The sequence below is a fragment of the Trachurus japonicus genome, unplaced genomic scaffold (assembly GCF_045865225.1).
Source record: "Trachurus japonicus isolate A0001 unplaced genomic scaffold, Traja_1.0 AP030063.1".
NCBI lineage: Eukaryota > Metazoa > Chordata > Actinopteri > Carangiformes > Carangidae > Trachurus > Trachurus japonicus.
In genome coordinates, this window is record NW_028220196.1 from 1 (window position 1) to 11,649 (window position 11,649).

The 11,649-nt window shown below is 43.0% G+C and overlaps 1 protein-coding gene across 3 annotated transcripts; it reads left to right on the forward strand.

Moving 5' to 3' along the window:
• Positions 1 to 4,930: 4,930 nt before the first annotated feature.
• Positions 4,931 to 10,688, forward strand: LOC146960726 (protein NLRC3-like). Of its 3 annotated transcripts, XM_085772113.1 has the most exons (10): positions 4,931 to 5,042; positions 5,260 to 5,370; positions 5,997 to 6,075; positions 6,262 to 6,490; positions 6,591 to 8,379; positions 8,502 to 8,675; positions 9,126 to 9,299; positions 9,425 to 9,471; positions 10,048 to 10,256; positions 10,421 to 10,688. In XM_085772113.1, exons 1-10 carry the CDS (start codon positions 4,933 to 4,935, stop codon positions 10,478 to 10,480), a joined length of 2,982 nt encoding a protein of 993 aa, XP_085628239.1. In that variant the 5' UTR covers positions 4,931 to 4,932; the 3' UTR covers positions 10,481 to 10,688. The 3 variants fall into 3 exon arrangements, with proteins under 3 accessions (XP_085628239.1, XP_085628236.1, XP_085628238.1); XM_085772110.1 differs by having other exon boundaries at positions 10,048 to 10,688; XM_085772112.1 differs by lacking the exon at positions 5,260 to 5,370 and having other exon boundaries at positions 10,048 to 10,688.
• The last annotated feature ends 961 nt before the right edge of the window (positions 10,689 to 11,649 follow it).

An 11,649-nucleotide genomic window follows, 5' to 3' on the forward strand; every position in this document is an offset into this window, starting at 1 on the left:
AAGCAGAAGTAAGTGATATATTTGTGTTAATATAAGTCTTAAATAGTTATATCTTCCGACAGCAATCACTTACATAGAGTGTTTGGTCTGAAACACGGGTCTGTCAGTCACTCTGCTCTGCTCTGAGCCGAGGAGAAAACATGTATCGTATCCTACAGTTTTTATCCAATGAGGAGAGAGAACGGCATGCAGGGCTGTGTGTGCAGCCAAGGGACGCCGTGAATGTGGCGACGTAGGGACGAGGACTGTTATGGTGCGTTCAAGGAAACTCGTATTTTTCCGACCGTGAAGTCGTACCAGTTCGATCTGGTACGAGTTCCCCGGTCGGAAGTTACGAGTGGCCGTTATAGTGACTTTCACCGGTAAAACAGGTCGGAAAAACACGAGTGGGTTGCCTGAAACGCTACAAAGTCGTAAGTTGTGACTTGAAGCTGTAATTTACGATTTCAAAAGCCTGCCTGGAACGCAGCATTCACGAAAACGACCAGACCACTTACTTCTGCTTTAAGTGTGTTAGCAAGGTATGTTGAGTCTAATGCCAGGCTCTCCTGTACTACAAAGGTGGCTTAACCCGGCTAGATCACCATGGTAACTTATACTTAGCTCATAACCTGGTCCCTCTGCTATGTTCAGAGTTTCATCCTAAAATCGGTTATAAAAGCACCTCTGTTTCACAATTTATGTAGAATAGGGAGTTCTGGTTTACAAGGGTTGGATAGTACTCACCCTATATATGATAATTATTTTTGTCTGGATCCAGCCTGTCTGATATCTGTTTCACTGTCTGGGCAGCTCTTGCAGCCTAAATCAGACATTACTGTTGATAAATTCAGAACATATTATCAACAATGAGTCTGTGGATTGATTCATTTAAAGGGATAGTTCAACATTTTGGCAAATTGGCCCATTGCCATAATCGCTATAGTCATAGCAGTAGGTTCATTACCTTTAATTGTAGGTGTAAGCTATTTTCAGTACGGCGGAGCGCAGCAGCTGGCTGCTCAGAGCTACGCTATGGAGGCTAACGGAATTTCTTGGTTTCCCTCATTAAACTCATCAAATTCAACATCCCAAAACTCCACAGCGCTTTTGTAGACAAGTTGTGACCTGCACAACCACCACGCTATGAGATAATGACGGAACGATACGAAACAGAGCCGTTTTCGAGGTAAATTCATACAAAACCGCTGATGCGCGTTGCGTTCAGGGACAGTTTTTCAGCAAGCAGTCTCCGTATTTACCCTGTATTTACCTCGAAAACGGCTCCGTTTCGTATCGTTCCGTCATTATCTCATAGCGTGGTGGTTGTGCAGGTCACAACTTGTCTACAAAAGCGCTGTGGAGTTTTGGGATGTTGAATTTGATGAGTTTAATGAGGGAAACCAAGAAATTCCGTTAGCCTCCATAGCGTAGCTCTGAGCAGCCAGCTGCTGCGCTCCGCCGTACTGAAAATAGCTTACACCTACAATTAAAGGTAATGAACCTACTGCTATGACTATAGCGATTATGGCAATGGGCCAATTTGCCAAAATGTTGAACTATCCCTTTAAAAAAAATGAAGTGTAGGCCTGTTTGGTCTGTGATGATCATCAGCAAGAATTCAAAATTGATGTTAAAATGCTTTCATAAAATTACAGTTACAGTTTTAGAGATAAACTGCAAGTTTGATCCAAATTATTGATGCTGAGCTGATCTTTATCTCGTTGGATTATCACTTACCACCATCTAGTGGACAGAGGGTAGAACTGCACCATATGATGTGTGATTTATCTAATACACAGGTTAGACTGGTTTTGATTTCACTCTGATGTACTTTAATGTTTGGACACGTTGTGATTCATTCTCAGATTAAACAGGATCAAACACTCGAGCTGCTTCTTTTCTCCAAATGTTCCCTCTGCTCATGAAGGTGGAAAGTGTTTGTAAGTCGATCTGAAGTAAATTTAAATTCAGCAGTCTGGAAAATCTGTGAGTGTCTGATGACCAGTGTCTCTTTGATCTCATTGTGTGGTTGTCATGTGTTGTCTCGGAAAGGTTTAGAAAGGTTTCTGCCGAGTGACTGGTTCAATTTATCTTTCTAATGTTTGAAAGTGTGAATTTCATGAGCAATTTCTATGACAGTTAATGTCAGTGAATTTGAGTGTGATGTGAATCTATTACTGAAGCTGCAGTAAAGTTAACTGACTGACTTCTACATAGTTTGTTCATTTTGTTTATTGCTCTCACTAGAGTTGACACCAAATTTGTTTGTTTTGTTTGGAAATGTCTCTAAATGTGATCACTATTAATTTTAACTTCACTAAATCATGATTTAAAATTTACATCAGGTAGTATGATTAAATTAATTCACCTAAAATGGGGTAGTGTTTCTGGGACTCAACTACGCTACAGTTCAATCGGAAACTAAGCGCTGGACATTACTGACAACATGTTTCAATTGGCCTGCAGCTTGGCTATGCTTGGCTGAGGTGAACAGTTACTTTAGAGTGAGTTTGAGTTAGTCTCTTTTTAGTATTTGTCACAACTTAAGTAGCCTAGTAGTGGGGGGAGGGCTATACCAAACTTCAAAATAAAACTTGACTATTAGCCTATATTATAGGGCCCATTCTAAAGCGTGTTCCCCACTTTTCTGCACAATACAGAACTGCTACCATTAACAACATTGTAAAAGACCAACACCACACATTTAGGCCCAGCTAACTGGGCCCCCACTGCTGCTGCTGCTGCTGCTGAGATGCACTGCCTGGCTGCCACTATGGCGGGTGGTCGTGGTATGTGTTACAGTTCATTTGGGTTCTTATAATAAAATAACACTCTTTGAGTTAATATTGACTTGTTGGCAGCAGCTTAACTTTACTGAGAGCGTCAGGTGATGAGATAATAACACAGGCATCAGCAATCGAACAACGAACTTCTCAGCCTAGGTCTGTCAAACCATACCAGAGTATAATATCACAGTATCGCGGCAAAGATACTCCGTAGATATCACCCATCTTTGATCACGGTATGTGGTGTGTTTCATGTGCGAGCTACTGCGCATGTACAACTCATAAGGAAAGTCTGCTGTGTTCAAAACAACTCGGAAGTCAGAATTCCCAACTTGGAAATGTCCGACTTCCGACATCATTGTGTTCACGCTGCAGTAACTTGAAAGAGAAAAAAACATTGACCAGTGTTTCCCATAGATTAATTTATTTGTGGCGACCCAGGTCAGGTCAGAACCTCTGGTTTCGGGCAGACAGGTTTTTCCGAAGACCTCTAGGGCGTGGTAAAAACTCATACAGTCCGATGGCTGGTCTTGACTACGCAAAAATGAGGGACGGCTGGCTTGACCGCAGTCCCAAAATAGCGGCATCTGCCACATCCCTGGTGCCACTCCTTAGATGCTACGGCAGATGTCACGGGTAGCGGCATAAGCAGTGGCACCAACGAACAGTGGTACAAGCAGTGACACCTCCAACAAACAGTGGCACAAGCAGTTCATGTTGTTCCCTATTGAGGTAAAGCCTTTTCAGTTCTTTGGGGCAGACAGCACTTTTTCTGCCCTGTTCCCTTCCTTTACTTTGCCATTGTCATTTTTGTTAATTAATAACCTCCGAAAAATAATACTATAAACCTATTTATCTGGTTGTTTTATGATACTTCCCTCTTCCCATCACAAACAGGAACTGGGTTGTAACACTGTTTATCCGTCACAGTGAAGCAGGAAGTGAGATTCTGTCTCAGCTTCTCTTATGACAGAATGAACACAGTCTGTTCTTCCTGTGACGACCTCTTTTCATATGGAAAGTTTTTCTCTGTCTTTATTTCACCTGCTTCTGTTCTGCTGTGGATGTTTTCTCCATGTGAAGTTTTGGTAAGTGACAGTTTTCAATGTGTTGTTGGGTCATTTAAATACAACATTACATCCTGTTTTATCATCAGCTGTTTCTGTCTTTTCTGTTTTGGATGTAAAATCTACAATTTGAAAGTAAGTTACTGGTAATCTGTCAGATGAATGTAATACATTTTTGTCTCATTTGGTTGTAGCAGAGGAGGAACTTTTTTTTTAAGTGTGTGTGTGTGTGGGGGGGGGGGGGCAGAAATTCTAAATACAAGAAAGAGAAGGAGTTTAAACATTTGTAAAAGTTTGATGCTGTTTCAGATCAGAATCAAACTGTCAGACGGTGGATGTGCATGTGCTCATGTCAGCTTTTCTTTCCCAACATTGAGCTGAGAGGTATCAGAGGGATCAAACAGGAAGTGAGAGAGGTTTTCATGTGACACATATTTGATCAAAACATCACTTGATGTTTTTCATTGCTCACTCAAATTTCTGCTAAATCTAAAGAGATGGCCTTATTCAAAGATTCACTTCCTCATCCACACAGTTGGTTTCAAACCACACGTCTGACCACAGTAACTTGTGACAAGTTAACGCCCGGGGAAAAATCCATATGAAGTCTCCTGACTGTTTTTGATAGAGACATAATGTGTGGGCTTTCTCTCTCCTTTCCTCTGCAGCTGAAGCTACAATGTCTCTGTGACTGGATGTATGTTCCGTATCGGAGATTCACCCACAGGAACAACTGACTGAAGCTCTTTCAGCGGGTGAACTTTCAGCTATGAGTGAGGACAAAGAGGAGGGAGCCGCTCCCTCTAAAACACACGAGAGCCAGTCCATGGCTCAGAGGTGAGATGAGGATCTATAACTGTTCTGAATGAATCTTCTCCATGTCAGAGCTCAGGACTCGCATCACTGTACCATCATATTTCACACTCACTGTCACATCAACTACTCAATCACAGGTTAGAAGAACTAATAACTAACCACCCTCTAAGTGAAAGAAAAGCAAATCACTGATTAGTGAACTTATCTGAGGTCAAATCTGCTCAAACTTGAATTTTTTTCAAGTTAAGAGTGGTTTTCATTTATCATGTGTTTGTATCAGGATGCAGCAGCACAGACCAAACTCTCCTTTACCCAGCGGTGTGTCCATGAAGAGTGACGGGTCTGTGGGTCGTCTTATTGACTTTAAAGAACGACAACCTGCTGATGGACGGTAAGAACTGAAAACTGAACGTCTTCATTATTCAACTCATCAGAACTTGAGAAATTAGAAACATCATAGAGAAAATCTCTCAGTACACAACTGTCTTTTCCACATTCTTTACTTGATGAGGATACAACTGACATCAATTCAAACTCTCCTCCTCCTGGGTGAAATATGCTACTTATAAACCAGTATAATATTCCCAATCTGTATCTGTGTGATTTAGGACATGGCAGCAGAGACCAGACTCTCCTGATCCCAGCGGTGTGTCCATGAAGAGTGACCGGTCTATAGGACGTCCTATTTTCTTTGAAGGTGTACAGACTGCTGGTGGACGGTAAGAAATGAAAAGCTGAAGAAGAACTGTTGGATTTTTAGAAGAGGAAACATGTCTTGGGCCAGAGCTTCATGGTCTATTGTTGAGCACTAACTCCACAGTATTAAGAGTGTAAAAATGTCAGAGCAGCATTAGAAGATATTCTGAGGTAAATCTGACTTGTCCACACCAGTGAGCAGTGAATTCCTCAATGGTTGACTGAACAGCAGCTGTATTGCAAATTATATATAGATTTGAAATTCATCACAGACTCTGAGATGCAAAGGACTGAGGAGCATCCAGAGAGACATGGACTTTATCCACCTCACTGCGTCTAAACAGTATCAAGGTCCTGTATTTAGCTGGTCAAATGGTAATGCATTTCCAAACCCTGGTATTGCTCTGCTTCTAGACAGACAGTTAATGTCAATGAGAAGTCTGTGGCTGTTCTGTTAGGGTCTGATTCACCTTGGTTTGGGAGGCACAAAAATACAACTCTGTGAACCATCCTCACTCTCTGGCTTGTGACTTATTGCTGAGTCGTCACCTGCCATCCTCAGTGGAGGACTTTAATATCAGTCACCTTCCATAAATTGTGTCAGATTTGAGTCATTCATTTTCCTTAAAGTTAATGTTTTTCTCCACAGAGTTCAACAGAAGATCTCAGAGGTCCACAGTGATCAGTCTGAACAGCACCATCAACCAGACCTGGACTCCATATTTATGGTCTGTACATGTACAATCACACAGTTACTGCTGAACTCCATCAACCAAAGATTAAATGTTGAACTCTCCTTCAAGTCCTAACAGTCTCCACGTTGCTCTGTTTAGACCAGCAGACCTTCAGGCTGATACATGACTCACTTCTTGTCTTCAGTTTAAATTAAATGATCAGTTTATCATCTGTTCCAGCTGCTGGAGGAGAACATTGTCACTTTTGTGAGGAATGAGCTGAAGAGAGTCCAGAGGGTCCTGAGACCAGATTACCCAGAATGCTTAGAGACTCAGGGGGAGGATGAGGAGATGTTGCGCAGTGAGGATGAAGAGCAGAGGAGGAGCAGCAGAGAGGCATTTCTGAAGATCACAGTAAACTTCCTGAAGAGAATGAAGCAGGAGGAGCTGGCTGACTGTCTGCAGAGCAGTAAGAGCATTTCAGTTAATATGATGGATACATTTACATAAGTCTTGACTCTTGACCTTATGGTTTATTCATTGACCTTATTTCTTGTGTTATCATTCAGAAATTCATGCTGCAGTTTGTCAACATAAACTCAAATCCAACCTGAAGAAGAAGTTCCAATGTGTGTTTGAGGGGATCTCCAAAGCAGGAAACCCAACTCTTCTGAACCAGATCTACACAGAGCTCTACATCACAGAGGGAGGGACTGGAGAGGTCAATGATGAACATGAGGTCAGACAGATTGAAACAGCGTCCAGGAGACCAGACAGACCAGAAACAACCATCAGACATGAAGACATCTTTAAAGCCTCACCTGGAAGAGATGAACCAATCAGAACAGTGATGACAAAGGGAGTGGCTGGCATTGGGAAAACAGTCTTAACACAGAAGTTCACTCTGGACTGGGCTGAAGACAAAACTAACCAGGACATAGAGTTCACATTTCCATTCACTTTCAGAGAGCTGAATGTGCTGAAAGAGAAAAAGTTCAGCTTGGTGGAACTTGTTCATCACTTCTTCACTGAAACCAAAGAAGCAGGAATCAGCAGGTTTGATCAGTTCAAGGTCGTCTTCATCTTTGACGGTCTGGACGAGTGTCGACTTCCTCTGGACTTCCACAACACTGAGATCCTGACTGATGTGACAGAGTCCACCTCAGTCAACGTGCTGCTGACCAACCTCATCAGGAGGAAACTGCTTCCCTCTGCTCGCCTCTGGATAACCACAAGACCTGCAGCAGCCAATCAGATCCCTCCTGAGTGTGTTGACATGGTGACAGAGGTCAGAGGCTTCACTGACCCACAGAAGGAGGAGTACTTCAGGAAGAGGTTCAGAGATGAGGAGCAGTCCAGAGAGATCATCTCCCACATCAAGACATCACGAAGCCTCCACATCATGTGCCACATCCCAGTCTTCTGCTGGATCACTGCTACAGTTCTGGAGGAGGTGTTGAAGACCAGAGAGGAAGGAGAGCTGCCCAAGACCCTGACTGAGATGTACATCCACTTCCTGGTGGTTCAGACCAAACTAAAGAAGATCAAGTATGATGAAGGAACAGATCCACACTGGAGTCAAGAGAGCAGGGAGATGATTGAGTCTCTGGGAAAACTGGCTTTTGAGCAGCTGCAGAAAGGAAACCTGATCTTCTATGAATCAGACCTGAGAGAGGCTGGCATCGATATCAGAGCAGCCTCAGTGTACTCAGGAGTGTTCACACAGATCTTTAGAGAGGAGAGCGGCCTGTACCAGGACAAGGTGTTCTGCTTCGTCCATCTGAGTGTCCAGGAGTTTCTGGCTGCTCTTCATGTTCATCTGACCTTCTTCAACTCTGGAGTCAATCTGCTGTCAGAAGAACAATCAGACTCTTTGTGGACTAAAGTGTTTGGAGGAAAATCAACACTCTTCTACCAGAGTGCTGTGGACAAAGCCTTACAGAGTCCAAATGGACACCTGGACTTGTTCCTCCGCTTCCTCCTGGGTCTTTCACTGGAGACCAAGACTGTTCAACGAGGTCTAATGTCACAGAGAGGAAGTAGCTCACAGACCAATCATGAAACAGCACAGTACATAAAGAAGAACATCAGTGAGAATCTGTCTCCAGAGAAAAGCATCAATCTGTTTCACTGTCTGATTGAACTGAATGATCGTTCTCTAGTGGAGGAGATCCAACAGTCCCTGAGATCAGGACGTCTCTCCACAGATGAACTGTCTCCTGCTCAGTGGTCAGCTCTGGTCTTCATCTTACTGTCATCAGAAAAAGATCTGAACGTGTTTGACCTAAAGAAATATTCTGCTTCAGAGGAGGCTCTTCTGAGGCTGCTGCCAGTGGTCAAAGCCTCCAACAAAGCTCTGTATGTGCACATACTGGTTTCACTGTGTTCTTTTTGTCTGTCAAAACAAAAATCACCTTTTTATATACAGTATACAGGATATGTATAACTCAGACCTTTTGGTTTCATTGTTTACTTTTCAGACTGAGTGGCTGTAACCTCTCAGAGAGAAGTTGTGAAGCTCTGTCCTCAGTCCTCAGCTCCCAGTCCTCTAGTCTGAGAGAACTGGACCTGAGTAACAACGACCTGCAGGATTCAGGGGTTCAGCTGTTGTCTGTTGGACTGAAGAGTCAACACTGTAAACTGGGAAGTCTTAGGTAGGGTGATTTTTCTCAAGGCTTTGATTCATGTAGCTCTTCAATAATTGTTGTACCTGCTGAAATCTTGATGATTTCTAATCATTTGTCTGAGTTATGTCCTCTTTTCTGATTAATTGGATTGTAATACAGTTCCAGTAACATGACCTTTACCTAAATACTCTGGTGAGAAGACCTGACACCAGACCTGATGTTTGGTGAATAATCACAGACCACAGTCAGTTTGTCTCAACAACTCTTACATATAGACATATAGGTTCAACCTTCTCCCTCGGCCTGCATGATATGAATGGACACAGATCTGTGAATGAACCAGTGGTGGTGAAGAATACTAGAAACAGCTGATACATCAACCAGTACAATTCACACCCCCTGTCTGTGTGTGTGTGTGTGTGTGTGTGTGTGTGTGTGTGTGTGTGTGTGTGTGTGTGTGTGTGTGTGTGTGTTCAGTCTGTCAGGTTGTCTGGTCACAGAAGAAGGCTGTTCTTCTCTGGCCTCAGCTCTGAGCTCCAACCCCTCCCATCTGAGAGAGCTGGACCTGAGCTACAATCATCCAGGAGACTCAGGAGTGAATCTGCTGTCTGCTGGACTAGAGGATCCACACTGGAGACTGGACACTCTCAGGTATGGACAGATGGACAGACAACAGCAGCTCTCACACTGTGTCTCTGTCTCTCTGACTAACTGAGGAACTCTGCTTCACGTTTCATGGTGGATGAAGTTGATCCTGACTTTGTTTCCTCCTCCAGGGTGGACCATTGTGAACCTCACACACAGAGACCTGGTCTGAGGAAGTGTGAGTGTTTTTCTGTCTCACCAGAGCTGCTTGATGTTAGATATCAGTCAATTTAAAATCCACAAAAAACAACAAACCATTGATCCAACAAAACAGTGGAACAGTGGGATGTCACAAAGATGGTGAAAAGATGAGTGAAGTGAGCTGTGTTTTTTTAGAGTCAGCTGCAGATGACTGAGTTGAGCTTTTTATAAGCTTTTCGACCAAAACAACCAGACTGTTGTGAAAGACGACAGTTCGAGATTTGATGTCAAAGGTGTGAACTCTGTGCTGAGTGTGAGCTCTTTGATGGAGGTGATGACAGTTTTAAAAAGGAGATGGTTCAAAGCTTCTTTGTGCTGCAGTGGAAGATGTTGATCCAGTTTCATTAGTGACACTTTATTCACTCACACCAGAAGATAAGCAGAACATTGTTGACGTCTTGACTCTCATGTTCAGTCACTGTTGATGTTGGATTTTAATTTAAATGTAGTGAAACATTATTCACAGCATAATAGTGTAAACTTGAATTATTAACTTTCATTAATTGTCAGTGATGTTGATGAATGAACAGATGTGTCTTGTTCTCTCCATCAGATGCCTGTGAACTGGAACTGGACATGAACACAGTGAACAAACACCTCAAACTGACCAACAACAACAAGACAGTGAGATGTGTGGAAAATGATCAGTTATATCCTGATCATCCAGACAGATTTGACTTCTGGTATCAGCTGCTGTGTAGAAATGGTCTGACTGGTCGCTGTTACTGGGAGGTCGACTGGGTAGGAGAGGTTACTACATCAGTGAGTTACAGAGGAATTAGAAGGAATGGAGGAGACAGTAAAGATAGTGTGTTTGGAGGAAATGATCAGTCTTGGAGTCTGAGGTGCTCGGATGATGGTGGTCGTTACTCTGTCTGTCACAACAACAGACCAACATCCATCTCCTCCTCCTGTGTCTCTCACAGAGTAGCAGTGTATGTGGACTGTCCTGGTGGCACTCTGTCCTTCTACAGTGTCTCCTCTGACAGACTGATCCACCTCCACACCTTCAACACCACATTCACTGAACCTCTGTATCCTGGGTTCTGTGTCAGTCTTGGTTCCTCTGTGTCTCTGTGTCCTCTGTCTGAGGGTCTTTGGCAGTAAAAGTGGTTTCACTTTGAAGCTTCTCAATGTGCAGGCCTCACCTCACATCTCAGACCTCAAAGCTCATCCTTCCAACATGCGCCACACTTGTGTCTAAAACTAAAAGCTGACAGAGCCTGCAAAGTGTCTTCTCAAAAACTATTGGACCTTCTGCCAGCTGATATCAGGTGAGCTCCCTCCATCTCCAGTTTCAAATTGAGGTTTTTAGTTCACTCACCTTCTTGTCCATTGTCATAAATATCTGCTTCTTATTTTCCTCCTTTTAATGCATTTACATGACACCTATATAATTTTTTTTACATTGTTGTACTGTATTATTTTGTGTCACCAACTTATTTTGTGTATTTTAATTGTCCTTTGTACAGCACTTTGGTCAAAGATGAAGAGAAAATGTGCTTGTTACTGTCTTTGCAGTACTAAATGTTACCCTTTCTCCACTAGCTTGTGATAAAGCATTTTGATTTAACCCGTTTTGAATTAAAAATTGAACTTTCCCTGTTTTAGTTTGTTCTTGAAGCAACCTTGTGTAATGGAGGTGCACTCACTCACCCATCTCATTAAGCTCTTGGCAAAACGGTTTGCATCGTCGCCTGCCGTGTGGGAGACCAAGGTTCGAACCCCACCTGGGGCAATCCTGAGAAACACAATGCAGAGGGCCAGATTGACATTGGTTACACTTGCATGCACCCTTAATGTTGGAGCTCAGGGAGAAATCAAATTCCCCCCAAATGATGAATGCATAGCGACAGTGTCTGAAGATAACATTGCAGCAGCTCCTCCAGGTGTATAAATCAAGATGGTGGCAGTCTGTGTCTTTGAAGAAGGACTGGGTTCTGGGAGTGGGAGTCTGATGTTTGTTGACTTTTATCAGTGAGACTTTTTAAATTACATCATTCCCAACTGAGCTGCCCATTAGATGTGTAGTTGCACCATCTAGTGGGCAAATACTAAAAATACTTTACTGCTCTTGTAGTTTTCTTAGTTCACTCACACACAAACTCAGGAACGAGACAGCATTCAGCAGCAACCGGGGTTTATTAAGAGACAC

Excerpts from the sequence above, each read along its gene's own strand:
- LOC146960726 (XM_085772110.1), top strand. The coding sequence starts at position 4,933 with ATGCAGCAGCACAGACCAAACTCTCCTTTACCCAGCGGTGTGTCCATG. Across the intron at positions 5,043-5,259 it reads CGACAACCTGCTGATGGACG|GACATGGCAGCAGAGACCAG; the intron begins GTAAGAACTGAA and ends TGTGTGATTTAG. Across the intron at positions 9,300-9,424 it reads TGGAGACTGGACACTCTCAG|GGTGGACCATTGTGAACCTC; the intron begins GTATGGACAGAT and ends TTCCTCCTCCAG.